Here is a 12,421-nt window from a genome sequence, read left to right on the forward strand (position 1 = left end):
ACATGTAGAATAGACCACTGATTACAATGAAAAAAAGGCAAGGCGTGCGGAATGAGATGCGGATAGCTTGATATCCCTTCCAACTCTCTAGTAAATATAGAAATGGTAGCTGTTTTCCAGCTACATACACAGATGACACAGTGTCCATTAGTGTAAGAAAGAACATATCAGTGTGTCTCACTCACACTAAGTGGACACTGTGTCTGGCTAGAAAGCACACATTAATAGCGTTTTCTACTGGAAAAACTGGTGCAGCACCAACGCTGCGGTAGATTTCGATGAAAACTCCACTAGCGCAATAATAGTGCAGGTTTAGTGTGGTTCAGTGGAACACATCATTAGACAGGTTTAAAAATTAAACAATTTCATTGTTATAAAGTTTACTAAAATAATGTAATAACATATACTTTAATGTAATACCTTAAAGCACGAACATAACATCTATTTAATTTGCACTGGCATCTTCCACCGTCTCGAAAGACGGTGGAGCAAAAGTTGCACTCGGTGCAAATTTTTTGCATCAATTTTTTCAGTAGAACATTAAACACTGAAAATATGTGAACTTATTTTTACAGTGGAACAATAAAATTGCACTCAGTGCGCACCAGTGTTGCACTAGTTTTCCCAGTAGAAAACGCTATAATACTTTTTTGTTATTTACGATTTTGCACTTTTAATTTTCGCTTTCTTTGCTTTTTTTCGCGGTTAAAATTTTATTCTGATCCATAGACATATAATAACGAGAGTGCATGACCCTTGTTGCGCAGATATTTTATATGGTAAAAAAGCTGCGCAACGACAGTATAACGATACTGACACCTCTTAACGTCACCGTATGCGTTTGCCGGAGCTCACCGCAGACATGGAGTTTTAGCATAATAGGTTGGCGTTAGAGAGCCTCTGAGGAGAAGAGAGTGGCAAACTGATCACGCCCCCATCGAATCGGAAGAGACACGGTCTCTCTCTGTTTAGTGAGCCTTTGAGAGAGAGAGAGAGAGAAAGAGAGAGCGACAAACTGATCATGTGACCGCGTGCTTAACGCCCGCATGCGTTTGCCGGAGCTCACCGCATATACATGGAGTCTTAGCATTAAGGCCCTCACACATGAATTGACATAACCGTAATAGTAAGGTTTCGACCAATCACGTACTTGAATTAGCCAATTACGGCAGGTTACGGTTATAGTCGCCCAATCCGACGCGTCAAAACCTTACATTATGGTTATGTCAATTCATGTGTGAGGGCCTTTAGAGTGCGTTGGTCTGCTTGGGTTTGCTCCGAGTAGACTTAAGCCAAAGATACACGATGCTTGTTTTCGTGCTAGTTTGTTTGCTGGATGAAAATATTCTGTCTTGATTGGTGCATATTCATTCATCTTCAGAAATGCACCAATCAGGACAGAGTATTTCCATCCAGCAAACAAACCAGCACGAAAACAAGCATCGTGTATCGTAGACTTTAGAACAGACAAAACGAACAATACTAACGTGTAGACAGTCTAAAATCGATTATGTGACTCTTGACATCGATAATACAATTAATCGAAATACATAACATCGATAAAACAATTAATTGAAATACATAACATCGATTAAAAAATCGATTAATTGTAAAGAAAAATTGTTTAAAAAAATCGATTACTGATTAATCAAAGAAACATCGCCCATCACTAATGCCCAAGCCCAATGCCCATTGCCCATATCTCGCGGCTCGCGCCAGTCGCGCCACTACCCAACCAATATAACCTATCGCTTCTTGAAACGTTGAGACTGTTCAAATTTATTTTCGTTAATTCTCACTCACGATTTTAATTACGTATCGTATCATTTTGTGTGAGATACGAGACGTTTCGATAACACGAATTAAAAGTTTTTTTTTCATTCGATTAAAGTAAAGTATGGTTTTCTTGTCATTAAACCTTTTAGCTAGAGCTCGCGGACCTGACGAGTTTTGGCGAAAACGGAAAATATTCAAGCTTGCTGCGGTGAGTTATGCGAGACTTCCAAATGCTCTTGACCAATTTGAAATACGTATCGATGAGACACACCGGAATCAATGAAAAATATTACTATGCTTTTAGCATTATATCGGTAGAAGAAGGAACTGTTATAGTATAGCTATTAGGAGTGTACAAAGAGCCTTGACATACTGCACCCAAGGCAGAAAATTGAAAAAAGAAGACATGAAAGAGGTATAATGGAATTTATCAAGAAATATGCAGGGTGACAATGTGACACATGGACTTGAAAAGCTAGTTTGAGACCAACAGTTGCTCATCCCTTAATAGAAAATTTCTTTAAAATTTTGCATCATTTTTTTCACTTATTTGTGTTTACAGTTACGCGAACAAAGGCTAGAAGCTGCTACAAATGAACATGGTATAAATTTCACAATCCTTAAAGAAGGATTAACAAGGTGTAACATTCTACTAAATCGAAAATCACTGGCAGACTTGGCAATTTGGGAACCTCGAACTTTCAAAGCGATTACAGATATCGCATGTGCAAGAATAAAGCAAGACAATTTCAAGACTACTATGAATATTCAAGTATCAAAGAGCATTATTGTAAGGGGTTTGATTAAATAATTTTTTTCATAGATATTAAAGGAAAAACAAGTTTTTTTCTCCTTACATTTGTTACCTCTTATGACATTTTCCAACTTTTGTCAATTGGCATACCGATACTACATACAGGTGCCATTAGATTTCCATTAATCCATGATATTTTTTGTAATACCATAAATATATCTAAGAATCATAAAATACAACAATTGTCTGACAACAAATTTTCTCAAGAACTTTACATGGAATATGACTAAGGGGAAACGTCTCTTCCATTCTGTCCTCTATGCCATATTTAAACATACAATTTTATTTACATATATTCGAAAAAAAATACATAACTTGTATGTAATTCTAATACGAATAAATTCCAATTGATGTAGTCTTATTAAAATTATACATCTATTTGTCTGATTAATACCAACATGTGACACATGTTCAACAACGAGCGTTGACAATTTGTACAAAGTCTGGCTTTAACGATGCGCCACCAACTAAAAATCCGTCGATGTCTTTCTCCTTTGCCAAATCTTTGGCATTGGCTGCTGTCACAGAACCACCGTAAATAATTCGAAGAGTTTGCGCAACCTCGGACTTGACATGCTTTGACAGCCATTCTCGTAATTTTTCATGAACTTCTTGCGCTTGCTGCGGGGTCGCAGTTTTACCTGTACCGATCGCCCATACTGGTTCGTAAGCCAAAACCACGTTGTCCCAACATTTAATTTTATCCGCTATTGCCTTGATTTGACCATAAACTACTTGTTCGGTCTTTCCTGCTTCGCGTTCCTCCAATTTCTCACCTATACATGCAATCACCTAAGAGGTCAAAAATATTTATCCACTTTCTCTTTTCTCCTTTCGTTATAACTGCATCTTTACACACAAAGTATAATGTTCTTGCACGTGACACTTGAAATTGCATATTCAGCAAAATACGATTGATCTTTATATTTACTTTTAATCCAGCTTCTAAGGCATGTGCAATCTTCTCGGCAATTAAGTCATCAGTTTCGCCAAACACGTTTCGACGCTCGGAATGGCCAAGAATCACCCAGGGAATGCCATTGTCTAGGAGCATAGCCGGACTAATTTCACCGGTAAATGCTCCTTTAGCAACTTTATATGTGTTTTGTGCACTTACGCTAACGTTGCTGGGGACGATGGAGGCTACATATGTGAGGTATATTGATGGAACGCCAACTATAATTTCTGCAAATTACAAAAGTGCCATTTGTATTGAATAAAGGTACGGAGCAAAAATTAAACGAAATGATATAGTATGATGCGTTGCGTAAGTTATGAAAAAATGTGATCATCGTTATTAAATTTTTAAACATGTCTAAAGATTCTGCAAGAATGTAACTCGCGATTGTTTTACAATTTTAAACATGATTACATTTTCATTTTTTTTATCTGTTCTGTCGCTTAAATTTCTCTGTGCGCGCGTGATTGTTTAACCATGTGTTTGCAATTTGAATTTGAAAGTGATAATTAAGTAAATAACAAATGTTGATTGTTGAAATCTCATTGACTACGTCGGGTTTAACAACGTCGGAGTTATAAAACTGGCCAACTACAGCCATTCCTCGGAAGAATGGAATGGTTATGATTAGCCACCTCTAGAAGTATCGATGTTATTAAACCTGTTTAAGGGTGTCGTGTAAACGTAGTCACTTACTCTGAATCATTTACCATTCGTGATTACCTTGATACAAAAAGCACAGAATGCCTGTATGGGATATCTACGTACCGACATTGGGATCGAGTGGGCCAGTCTTGAGAAACGCGACGATATCATTGATCTCGCTCTTGGTGCCATTCATCTTCCAGTTACCGCCCACGAAGAATCTACGTTCCATTTTTCTCGTTTGCACGTCTCGTAAGAGCTGATGCAACTTGACGTACGATGTACGATCTGTAATGAAACGGTTTTCTTTTCGTCGAATGCACGAGCTCGAAACTCCAAACCCCTGATCCGATCTACTACGGGTCTGACCACTCTGACCTTGGCGCGCGCGCGCAAAGGTGAACGATTAAAGTATCTGCTTGCCCCCCATTCCCCTCTCTTCTCTCTGTTCACCGCGACTCTAGTCTCTCTACCCCTGGTATTACGCATATTTTCGTTACATGTCTGATTTTCCCCACCACTTGGTTTAATATATTAGAAAAAAGAAGGAGAAAGAGATAAAGTGAGAGGAGACAACAAAAAGCCGGTTGAAAATCTCAATCCGGATCATAAATCACGCGAGAATTGCCGTATATTTATTCCCTATTGATTCTATTTCTAGTCTATTATCTCGACGCTTCGACAAAATCGCTAAGTTTTTAAAAATTTCCTACGTTCCCATTTCTTTCACTATATTAACTCAACATCAGATTAAACAAGATTCCTAACCTCTCGACTAGTGTAATAATATAGAGAGGGTCTATGACAAAGGACTAGGGTACGAACCAAAAGGAAAATAATGGAATAATCCAGAACGAAGAGTTACAAGATAGCATATATTAGGCTATAAAAACCAGTGAAAAAACTATACAAGTTATACCAAAGAAAAAACTATACGAGGGGCAGGATACTGTGCCTGCAAGGGCAAGAGACATACGTGTCGCATATCTACATAAGATTTGACACTTAAACCTCCAAAAAAAAAGTAATAATATAGATTAGAATTTTCTTGTTGATAGAATAAAAGGTAAGTGTGTGTTATACTTACGATATTTGTGATATATACAACTGATAGAGTGTCGAAGTGATGGTTTGCTACGAGTCATGTAGCATACGTAAATAGTGCTCATTGATATAATTTTCGTCGACAACATTGCTGACCAAATCTATTGAGATTTTTACAACGCAAGGCTGAAGAATATCAACTTCTCGCTCGAAAATTTCAAAGTTCATGTAGAATAAAAAATATAAGTATCGACAATTGAACTCGCGCGTTATAAGTCGCTGATGTAAGAGCGCCCCGGTAAACCGATATGTAGTTTAATATGTATGTAGCCATTATCTTCAGCCACTTTCTTCCTTTTTTTAAAACTACAAATACAAAAAAATGGATTCCTTTACAACAGCAACATTCTTTGCGAAATTCCCATCCCCTACCCCTTTCCAGATTTCGATGTTGCTTCAAATTCCTTGAGTCCGAAATTGCACGCTCGAGATTTATTTATTTGTTTTAGAAAATATCGAAATGGCGAGCGAGGAAATAATCGAAGCTAATAAAAAGCCGCAACCCGTGTTTAAAAATCGCTCCTTTCAACAGAAATTTCGACAGACTAGCACCACTGGGAAAAAACGTACTTGGCGGTCATTGAAACAAGTTTTGGCTCAGGAACGTTCGTTACCATGGCCAGCGACAGTAAAACACTGTATGCATCGAATATGAGACGGAACTTTTATTTCCTTTCGTCATTAAGTTTATACATTAGTCAGGAAATATTTAAACTGCAACAAGAATGTAACATTTTCAAATTGTACATGGGATTAAAAGCAAAAGAAACTTGCATGACATGAAAGAGATATTCAAAGAGAAATATGTCTGTTGTATCCTTTTAGAGTAAATTTGCATAAATTTCAGATAGTTCCATCAATGCACCACCAAGCTTCAAACCTGCAAAAAAGTACTCTGATATTTCCGGATTACCAGTGAGTATAAAAATCACCGCTGTGATATTTACCAACTAGCCTTCGTTACGCTTTCCCGCGACGCTTCTGTCAACTTACATAAACTGCACTTGATCAAGTAAATTGCATTTCGTTTACAGGCACGATACACAGATCCGCAAACTAAATTGTATTATGCCACCGCTGAAGAATTTGCAACGGTTCGCAGTTTGCCGATGGATATAACAGCTGGATATTTGGCATTACGTGGAGCGTCTAGTATCGTTGGTTAAAATTCGGACGATGTGGCCTTGCATTCACGTCGTACATCATGGTCCATGTACAGTCCAGTAACGCAACATTCAGGGCCAACACAAATTCGTAATTTATATCTTAATATACAAACGTCTATATTTTGCAATGAACACACTCGAGTTTTATTTACAGAAAACGGGAATACTCCGATAGGGATGGAAAAGACGGAATGATTCAATTGTATACACGTGTATATGTGCGTGTACGTGCATGCGTGTGCGAGTGAGTGAGAGAAAATTAAGTGTCAATATTTTTATCTCTGACATTTATCACACTGTTGCGCTTGCCAATACTTTGAAGGATTCTCCAAAATAAACAATTCTACTCGCAATTTTGGTTATTCCCATTTTTTCCTTTTTATCTTGTGTTATTTTATACAGTACATTATTAAAAAAGCTTGTCCATTATAACTTAATATATGTACTACAGGCTAATAAAGGGGAGACAGGGAAATTTTTGAAGGACTTTTGAGAGCTGTTACCGTTCGATTGTTACCGCACTGTATCTTTAGTTTTCTTTTTTTCCCAATTCAGTTTACACACGCTCCGTTTGCTACTCGCAACGCGACCATTTCAACAAATTTGCAATTGAAGGTACAAATAGCAAGGCCTACTGAAATATTGCCCGTGCACTATTCTTAGCTTGCCATTTGTCTTTAATGTAATTAATTACTTGATCAATGTGTGATTATTTTTTATTTCGCTTTAATCATATAAATCGGGAAGATCTTCATCGTCGCTATCAGTATCGTTGTCCCCTAATTCGTCCAAATCGTCGAAATTTGGCTTACTATCGCCTGATCCACTCAGGCCACCCATCTGTCGCATCATCTACGAGAACGAGGAAAATGCGTTATTCAATGGGCAATATCTTGGGAGGGCGAGGGGATATCGGTCCGTAGACTGCAGAATGTACAATACGCGCGACTTACGCACGCTTACCTCTTCTAAATCTGGTGGGCTACCTTCATCGTCGGTATCATCCTCGTCCTTCCATTTGTTAAAGTCACTCTTTAACCAGTGAGCCTTTGTTTTGTCCTTAATTAACCGTGGCCAATATGGTCCCTCTTCTTTTTTGGCAAGAACCAATTCAAAAGTCCTGCCTTTCATATTTGTTATGGTTTTGTTGGGATCAATTTCTTTATACAGATTAATCATAACCTCATGCATCTTTTTATCTGTGCCTCCTTCTCCTTTGAAATATATCTTTTCTGAATCAATTTCAATAATAGGATCTTTACAGTCTTCTAGGCAGATAGTAACATATAAGATATCTTTTCTTTGAGCCCACATGACTGGTGGGGGAGGTATCCTAAAAGTGTAAAAGAAAGTGTTAAATATACAAAATGTCAAAGTTGAAGAACTTTAAATATTCAATTATTCAAAATAAAACGAATTAAATACATTCTCATGCTTGTTCTGCAAATCTGTTTTTTTCCTTTTCTAATAATATGCTATTATAATAATAGAAAAGTGTATCTTTCTTGTGCAACTAAAAGTTATCTTTTTTCATCTAGGTCAAGAGACAAATGAATCAGTTTAATAGAGAAAAAACTATGTAATAAACCTATAAATAATCAAAGAGCAAACATGTGAGTAAAAAGATTTCTAATCTGATGAAACTTAAATCTTTTATGTCATACATAAAGATATATAAGAGCTGAGTTCCGATATTCACTGCCAGTACTAAAAATCTATAGTTTATGTCAGATATACTGTAGATTTTCAGTACTAACAGTAAGTATCGAAACCCAGATAACTAAGTATGATATAGCATTTTGAGCAAACTAATGCATTGCATGTGTTATAGATTTACTATACATATGTTGACATCGAAATAAAACACATTACGAATTCAGCAACATGATTACTTATACAGGCAATCAGTTGAGGACATTTAAAAAAGGAAATGTTAGCAATAATAATACATTATATTGTTTGCAATATAACAGCAACATGACAATAACAAATGATTGATAACAAATTAATGACATATTGCTACCAATTTGCCATTGTTAAAAATAGAATTCATGATTTGAACCTAACAGACATAATGCTGTTTCAATTTGTTCAGAGTTTGTCTAAATTAGTTACTGTATGATTGTTGGCAACATAACTGCACCATCAAGACATTTGGATATCTCAGAATGCAGCCAAGATCAGCTATTCGACCTGCAGTGGAACCACGACCTTGGTGCTGAATGTAATTTTCTTATAATTTTTACCACTTCCAGCTCATCTAAACTACGCACCTACACTTTTATCAGCCTTGAAACGTTCTAGCTAAATATCGGTGCTCGGAAGCATTTAAAATTTTTTCTTTTTTTTGTATATCCTTGTCCTTTCCTTCATTCTTATTATTTTTGTATTACTATTCTTTATTAGTGCGAGCATTAACGAGTGTGCAAAATAAAGTGTTGCCTCACAATTTTCGCTGTATTCTAAAGTCTATCTTTAAAATATTCCCGTAGACTAATTCGTATTTATTACGTACCGTGAAAAATCGTGCAAATAAATCGGTTGATTTCCACGTGTACGTCGGTGGATATATTCATACATATTTTATATACATACGATGTATATATATATATATATATATATATATATATATATATATATATATATATATATATATATACACACACACATACATATAGAGAGAAAGAGAGGGGGGATCTGTTGTACTCTTATAGGTTAAGGCAAAAGTGTCGAAAATGGCTCGATGCCTCGAGTCGTCATGCGATACAGACGCATGTTCGCGGCGCAGTATATCAACACGCCAAGAGATTCTCATTTATCGCAATAACCGTAGCGAGAAGCAAAGGTATTGAGCATTTCGGCGAGAAACGAACGAGATCCACGAACCGTCCGTAATCTTCCGGCACGCCGCGAGCGCGCGCGCGCCGCGCCATTCGTGATCGTTTCGTGTGCGGGAGTGAGGAAGGTTGACGTGCGAGGTGAAGGGACGGGGACACACGAGACGACGCGAGAATGGTACGGAACGACTACTCCCGTTACGAATCTTTTCTCGGGAGAAAGATTATCGCCGCGTGTCGTATCTTATCTAGAAACTTTGAGAATCAATAAAACCAAACGGACGTCCCACCAACATGGCGATGATCCGCGAGAAGCACGGGGCGGCATTCGTACACGTTCACGATAGTTATCGACGGCTGTGTGCGGACACGTGGTCATGCGGAACCCGCTATCTTGGCAACTCCTAACGACATGAACAACTGCTACATCAATTTATGCCGATCTTAGAATACTTACTGGCTTTCTTGCGTCATGTTTCCGACGACTTCGCAGTTCGCACACGCAAGGAGAATGAAACAAACACACAGCGCATGTAGCGCACTCACGCATCGCGTCGCGCGCTGTCCGCGCACTCCGCGCTACGAGCACGAGACTCTCGAGATTCGAGAGTCGAGAGTCGAAATTCGAGATTCGAGAATTATGGCTCCAGCAGATCAGCGCAATTCTGTCGCGCGCGACGCGCGATGTCCAATGAGCAATCGCTTTTCCGCTCATCTCTGTACGCCCATTGGATATCGCGCGCCGCGCGCGACGGAAATCGCGCTGGGGTCCGATTCTTGAAGTCATTTGCAAGAGAAACGTATACGCAAATACTCGCTCTAACAGAAAGTTGTAAGTTTATTGGTTAATAGCCATACGATAGCCAATAAATTTCCAACTTTTCTGTAAGATCAGAATTTGCGAATACGTTTCTCTTGCGAATGAATTCAAGAATAGAGCCCCTGGTCTGTCAGAGCCCTTATGCCCGATTTCTTCATGTCCAGTTATCTTGCGTTTAAAATTATCCAGGAGATAAACTACCAGATCCATGCACGTGATTGGTTAAACTTGGTATTTATCCTCCGGATAACTTTATCGGGAAGTGAAGAAATTGGGCATTAGAATTCTTTGACATATGGTCTGTTTTTTATTCCTGCACTGCTGCACTGCGATAAATTAAGCCTTCGGCACACGATACGGCATACGAGACGTCTTACTACGTATTCTCATTGGCTTACGATTGGTGACATAATCATTTGAGCCAATCAGGACACGTATTAAGATGCCTTGTATGCGATCTAGCATGAAAAATCGTATCGTGTGCCGAAGGTTTTAGAATAATGCTAAGACTCCAGGGGCTCGATTCTTGAATTTATTCGCAAGAGAAACGTATTCGCAAATTCTGTTCTTAGAAAAGTTAGAAATTTATTGGCTATCGTATGGCTATTAACCAATAAACTTACAACTTTCTGTTAGAGCGAGTATTTGCGTATACGTTTTTCTTGCAAATGACTTCAAGAATTGGGCCCCAGAGGCTCAATTCTTGAATTTATTCGCAAGAGAAACGTATGCGCAAATACCCACTCCAACAGAAAAGTGCAAGTTTATTGGGTAAAGGTCATACGATAGCCAATAAGGTTCCAACTTTTCTGCAAGAACAGAATTTGCGAATACGTTTCTCTTGCGAATGAATTCAAGAATCGAGCCTCAGGTATGCGGTGAGCTTCGGTAAACGCATGCGGTGACCAATCAGCAACCAGGCGTACGTCGGGTTCTGGCAAGTCATAGCAAGCGCTTGAATTCTGATTGGTCACCGCAAGCGTTTGCCGGAGCTCACCGCATACATGGAGTCTTAGCATAAGACAAATATATTTTTTCTCATTCTAACTTAGGCCGAAATCACATGGTGCAGAATAGAACGTGCGTCATAGAAGCAGCCAATCAGAGCTTTGCCGCATCAACGCATTCTAATGCGGCAAAGTTCTGATTGGCTGTTTCTATGACGCACGTTCTATTCCGCAGCTCTATTCCGCACCATGTGATTTCGGCCTTAGCTTGCGTGATAGAAAACTGCGTATTAGAACATGCAGAATAGCTCAGGGGCTTGATTCTTGAATTCATTCGCAAGAAAACGTATGCGCAAATACCCGCTCTAACAGAAAAGTTGCAAGTTTATTGGTTAAAAGCCATACGATAGCCAATAAATTTTCAACTTTTCTGTAAGAACAGAATTTGCGAATACGTTTCTCTTGCAAATGAATTCAAGAATCGAGCCCCTGATTGGTTACTTCTATGACGCACGTTCTATTCCGCAATTCTATTCCGTACCATGTGATTTTAGCCGTAGTTTATAATGGTAGAATGAGGCAGCGAATCCAAAGTTGATCACGAATATAACCGCGAAATTTAAAATCTTAAGTGTACCGTCATCGACGAGATTATAGACTAAAAATTAAAGACTGTCAATCCTGACCAAATTTTCACTTCGCACGTTGATTTATTATGTAGGGTAAAATATAACGAATTCGTATCGCGGTTTCAGACCGTTTTCGACCAATCAACTTTTACATTAATGTTTTCAATCTTACTTTTTTAATTTCTCTATAAACGTGAGCTTACTCTGATAGATTTTTTCACGTATAAACTTATCAATTGAAAAACATTTTAATTATAAAAATTTCGTTTCTTGATAGCGTTTTAACTTATAAAGTAATGTTTACTTTGTTGGTCGTAATTTTTTCATTTCGCGAGATTATTTCTGCATTTATATTAACAGAAAAGAAAATGACACTAAGGCTGGTATTCATAGACCTAGTTTACACCGAGCACTTGGTACGCGTATCAAATAGTAAATAATTAGTGAATGTGTTTAATTATTGGCTAATCAGCTTAAATTCACTACTTGATACGCGTACCAATTAAGTGCTCGGTGTAAACTAGAGCATAGTCGAATCTTATTTAAAGATCGTCTCAAGCAATGTTTTAAAAGATGCTAATACGGCTCTGTGATTGGCTGATGGCATCTTAGGACAGTACTTAAAAGATGATCTTAAATATAAGATCCGACTATGAATACCGGCCTAAATTGATTGTACTAGAACTAATATAGTTAATTACTAATAAGTATCTTATATTCTCATA

General features: G+C 38.0%; 4 protein-coding genes across 8 annotated transcripts; 2 read left to right on the top strand and 2 right to left on the bottom strand.

Moving 5' to 3' along the window:
- The first annotated feature begins 1,686 nt into the window (after nucleotides 1-1,686).
- On the top strand, nucleotides 1,687-2,608 carry LOC105835252 (39S ribosomal protein L20, mitochondrial). Its single transcript, XM_012678345.3, has 3 exons — nucleotides 1,687-1,984; nucleotides 2,081-2,191; nucleotides 2,339-2,608. The coding sequence occupies exons 1-3, from the start codon at nucleotides 1,898-1,900 to the stop codon at nucleotides 2,585-2,587; spliced, it is 447 nt and encodes a 148-aa protein (XP_012533799.1). The 5' UTR covers nucleotides 1,687-1,897; the 3' UTR covers nucleotides 2,588-2,608.
- Nucleotides 2,609-2,857: 249 nt separating this feature from the next.
- Nucleotides 2,858-4,564, bottom strand: LOC105835249 (triosephosphate isomerase). Its single transcript, XM_012678343.2, has 3 exons — nucleotides 4,317-4,564; nucleotides 3,522-3,775; nucleotides 2,858-3,382 (listed from the first exon to the last, which is right to left on the bottom strand). The coding sequence occupies exons 1-3, from the start codon at nucleotides 4,423-4,425 to the stop codon at nucleotides 3,002-3,004; spliced, it is 744 nt and encodes a 247-aa protein (XP_012533797.1). The 5' UTR covers nucleotides 4,426-4,564; the 3' UTR covers nucleotides 2,858-3,001.
- LOC105835253 (INO80 complex subunit C) lies at nucleotides 4,427-8,923 on the top strand. Of its 5 annotated transcripts, XR_004964624.1 has the most exons (6): nucleotides 4,427-4,591; nucleotides 5,747-5,935; nucleotides 6,145-6,212; nucleotides 6,332-6,551; nucleotides 8,002-8,076; nucleotides 8,295-8,923. XR_004964624.1 is itself a non-coding variant. In XM_036291964.1 (4 exons), exons 1-4 carry the CDS (start codon nucleotides 4,456-4,458, stop codon nucleotides 6,461-6,463), a joined length of 525 nt encoding a protein of 174 aa, XP_036147857.1. In that variant the 5' UTR covers nucleotides 4,427-4,455; the 3' UTR covers nucleotides 6,464-6,816. The 5 variants fall into 5 exon arrangements, 2 of the variants coding, with proteins under 2 accessions (XP_036147857.1, XP_012533800.1); XR_004964623.1 differs by having other exon boundaries at nucleotides 8,002-8,923; XR_004964622.1 differs by lacking the exons at nucleotides 8,002-8,076; nucleotides 8,295-8,923 and adding an exon at nucleotides 6,618-6,816.
- Nucleotides 5,951-9,901, bottom strand: LOC105835251 (prostaglandin E synthase 3). Its single transcript, XM_012678344.3, has 4 exons — nucleotides 9,758-9,901; nucleotides 7,427-7,796; nucleotides 6,245-7,315; nucleotides 5,951-6,177 (listed from the first exon to the last, which is right to left on the bottom strand). The coding sequence occupies exons 1-3, from the start codon at nucleotides 9,772-9,774 to the stop codon at nucleotides 7,190-7,192; spliced, it is 513 nt and encodes a 170-aa protein (XP_012533798.1). The 5' UTR covers nucleotides 9,775-9,901; the 3' UTR covers nucleotides 5,951-6,177; nucleotides 6,245-7,189.
- Between the last annotated feature and the right edge of the window lie 2,520 nt (nucleotides 9,902-12,421).

This window comes from Monomorium pharaonis, chromosome 9 (genome assembly GCF_013373865.1).
Source record: "Monomorium pharaonis isolate MP-MQ-018 chromosome 9, ASM1337386v2, whole genome shotgun sequence".
NCBI classification, from domain to species: Eukaryota; Metazoa; Arthropoda; class Insecta; order Hymenoptera; family Formicidae; genus Monomorium; species Monomorium pharaonis.

Excerpts from the sequence above, each read along its gene's own strand:
- LOC105835252 (XM_012678345.3), top strand. The coding sequence starts at position 1,898 with ATGGTTTTCTTGTCATTAAACCTTTTAGCTAGAGCTCGCGGACCTGAC. Across the intron at positions 1,985-2,080 it reads AAATATTCAAGCTTGCTGCG|CATTATATCGGTAGAAGAAG; the intron begins GTGAGTTATGCG and ends CTATGCTTTTAG. Across the intron at positions 2,192-2,338 it reads AAAAAGAAGACATGAAAGAG|TTACGCGAACAAAGGCTAGA; the intron begins GTATAATGGAAT and ends TTGTGTTTACAG.
- LOC105835249 (XM_012678343.2), bottom strand. The coding sequence starts at position 4,425 with ATGGAACGTAGATTCTTCGTGGGCGGTAACTGGAAGATGAATGGCACC. Across the intron at positions 3,776-4,316 it reads CCCACTCGATCCCAATGTCG|AAATTATAGTTGGCGTTCCA; the intron begins GTACGTAGATAT and ends TGTAATTTGCAG. Across the intron at positions 3,383-3,521 it reads CCTTAGAAGCTGGATTAAAA|GTGATTGCATGTATAGGTGA; the intron begins GTAAATATAAAG and ends TTGACCTCTTAG.
- LOC105835253 (XM_036291964.1), top strand. The coding sequence starts at position 4,456 with ATGCAACTTGACGTACGATGTACGATCTGTAATGAAACGGTTTTCTTT. Across the intron at positions 4,592-5,746 it reads CTTGGCGCGCGCGCGCAAAG|AAAATATCGAAATGGCGAGC; the intron begins GTGAACGATTAA and ends TATTTGTTTTAG. Across the intron at positions 6,213-6,331 it reads CTGATATTTCCGGATTACCA|GCACGATACACAGATCCGCA; the intron begins GTGAGTATAAAA and ends TTTCGTTTACAG.
- LOC105835251 (XM_012678344.3), bottom strand. Across the intron at positions 7,316-7,426 it reads GCCCACCAGATTTAGAAGAG|ATGATGCGACAGATGGGTGG; the intron begins GTAAGCGTGCGT and ends TCGTTCTCGTAG.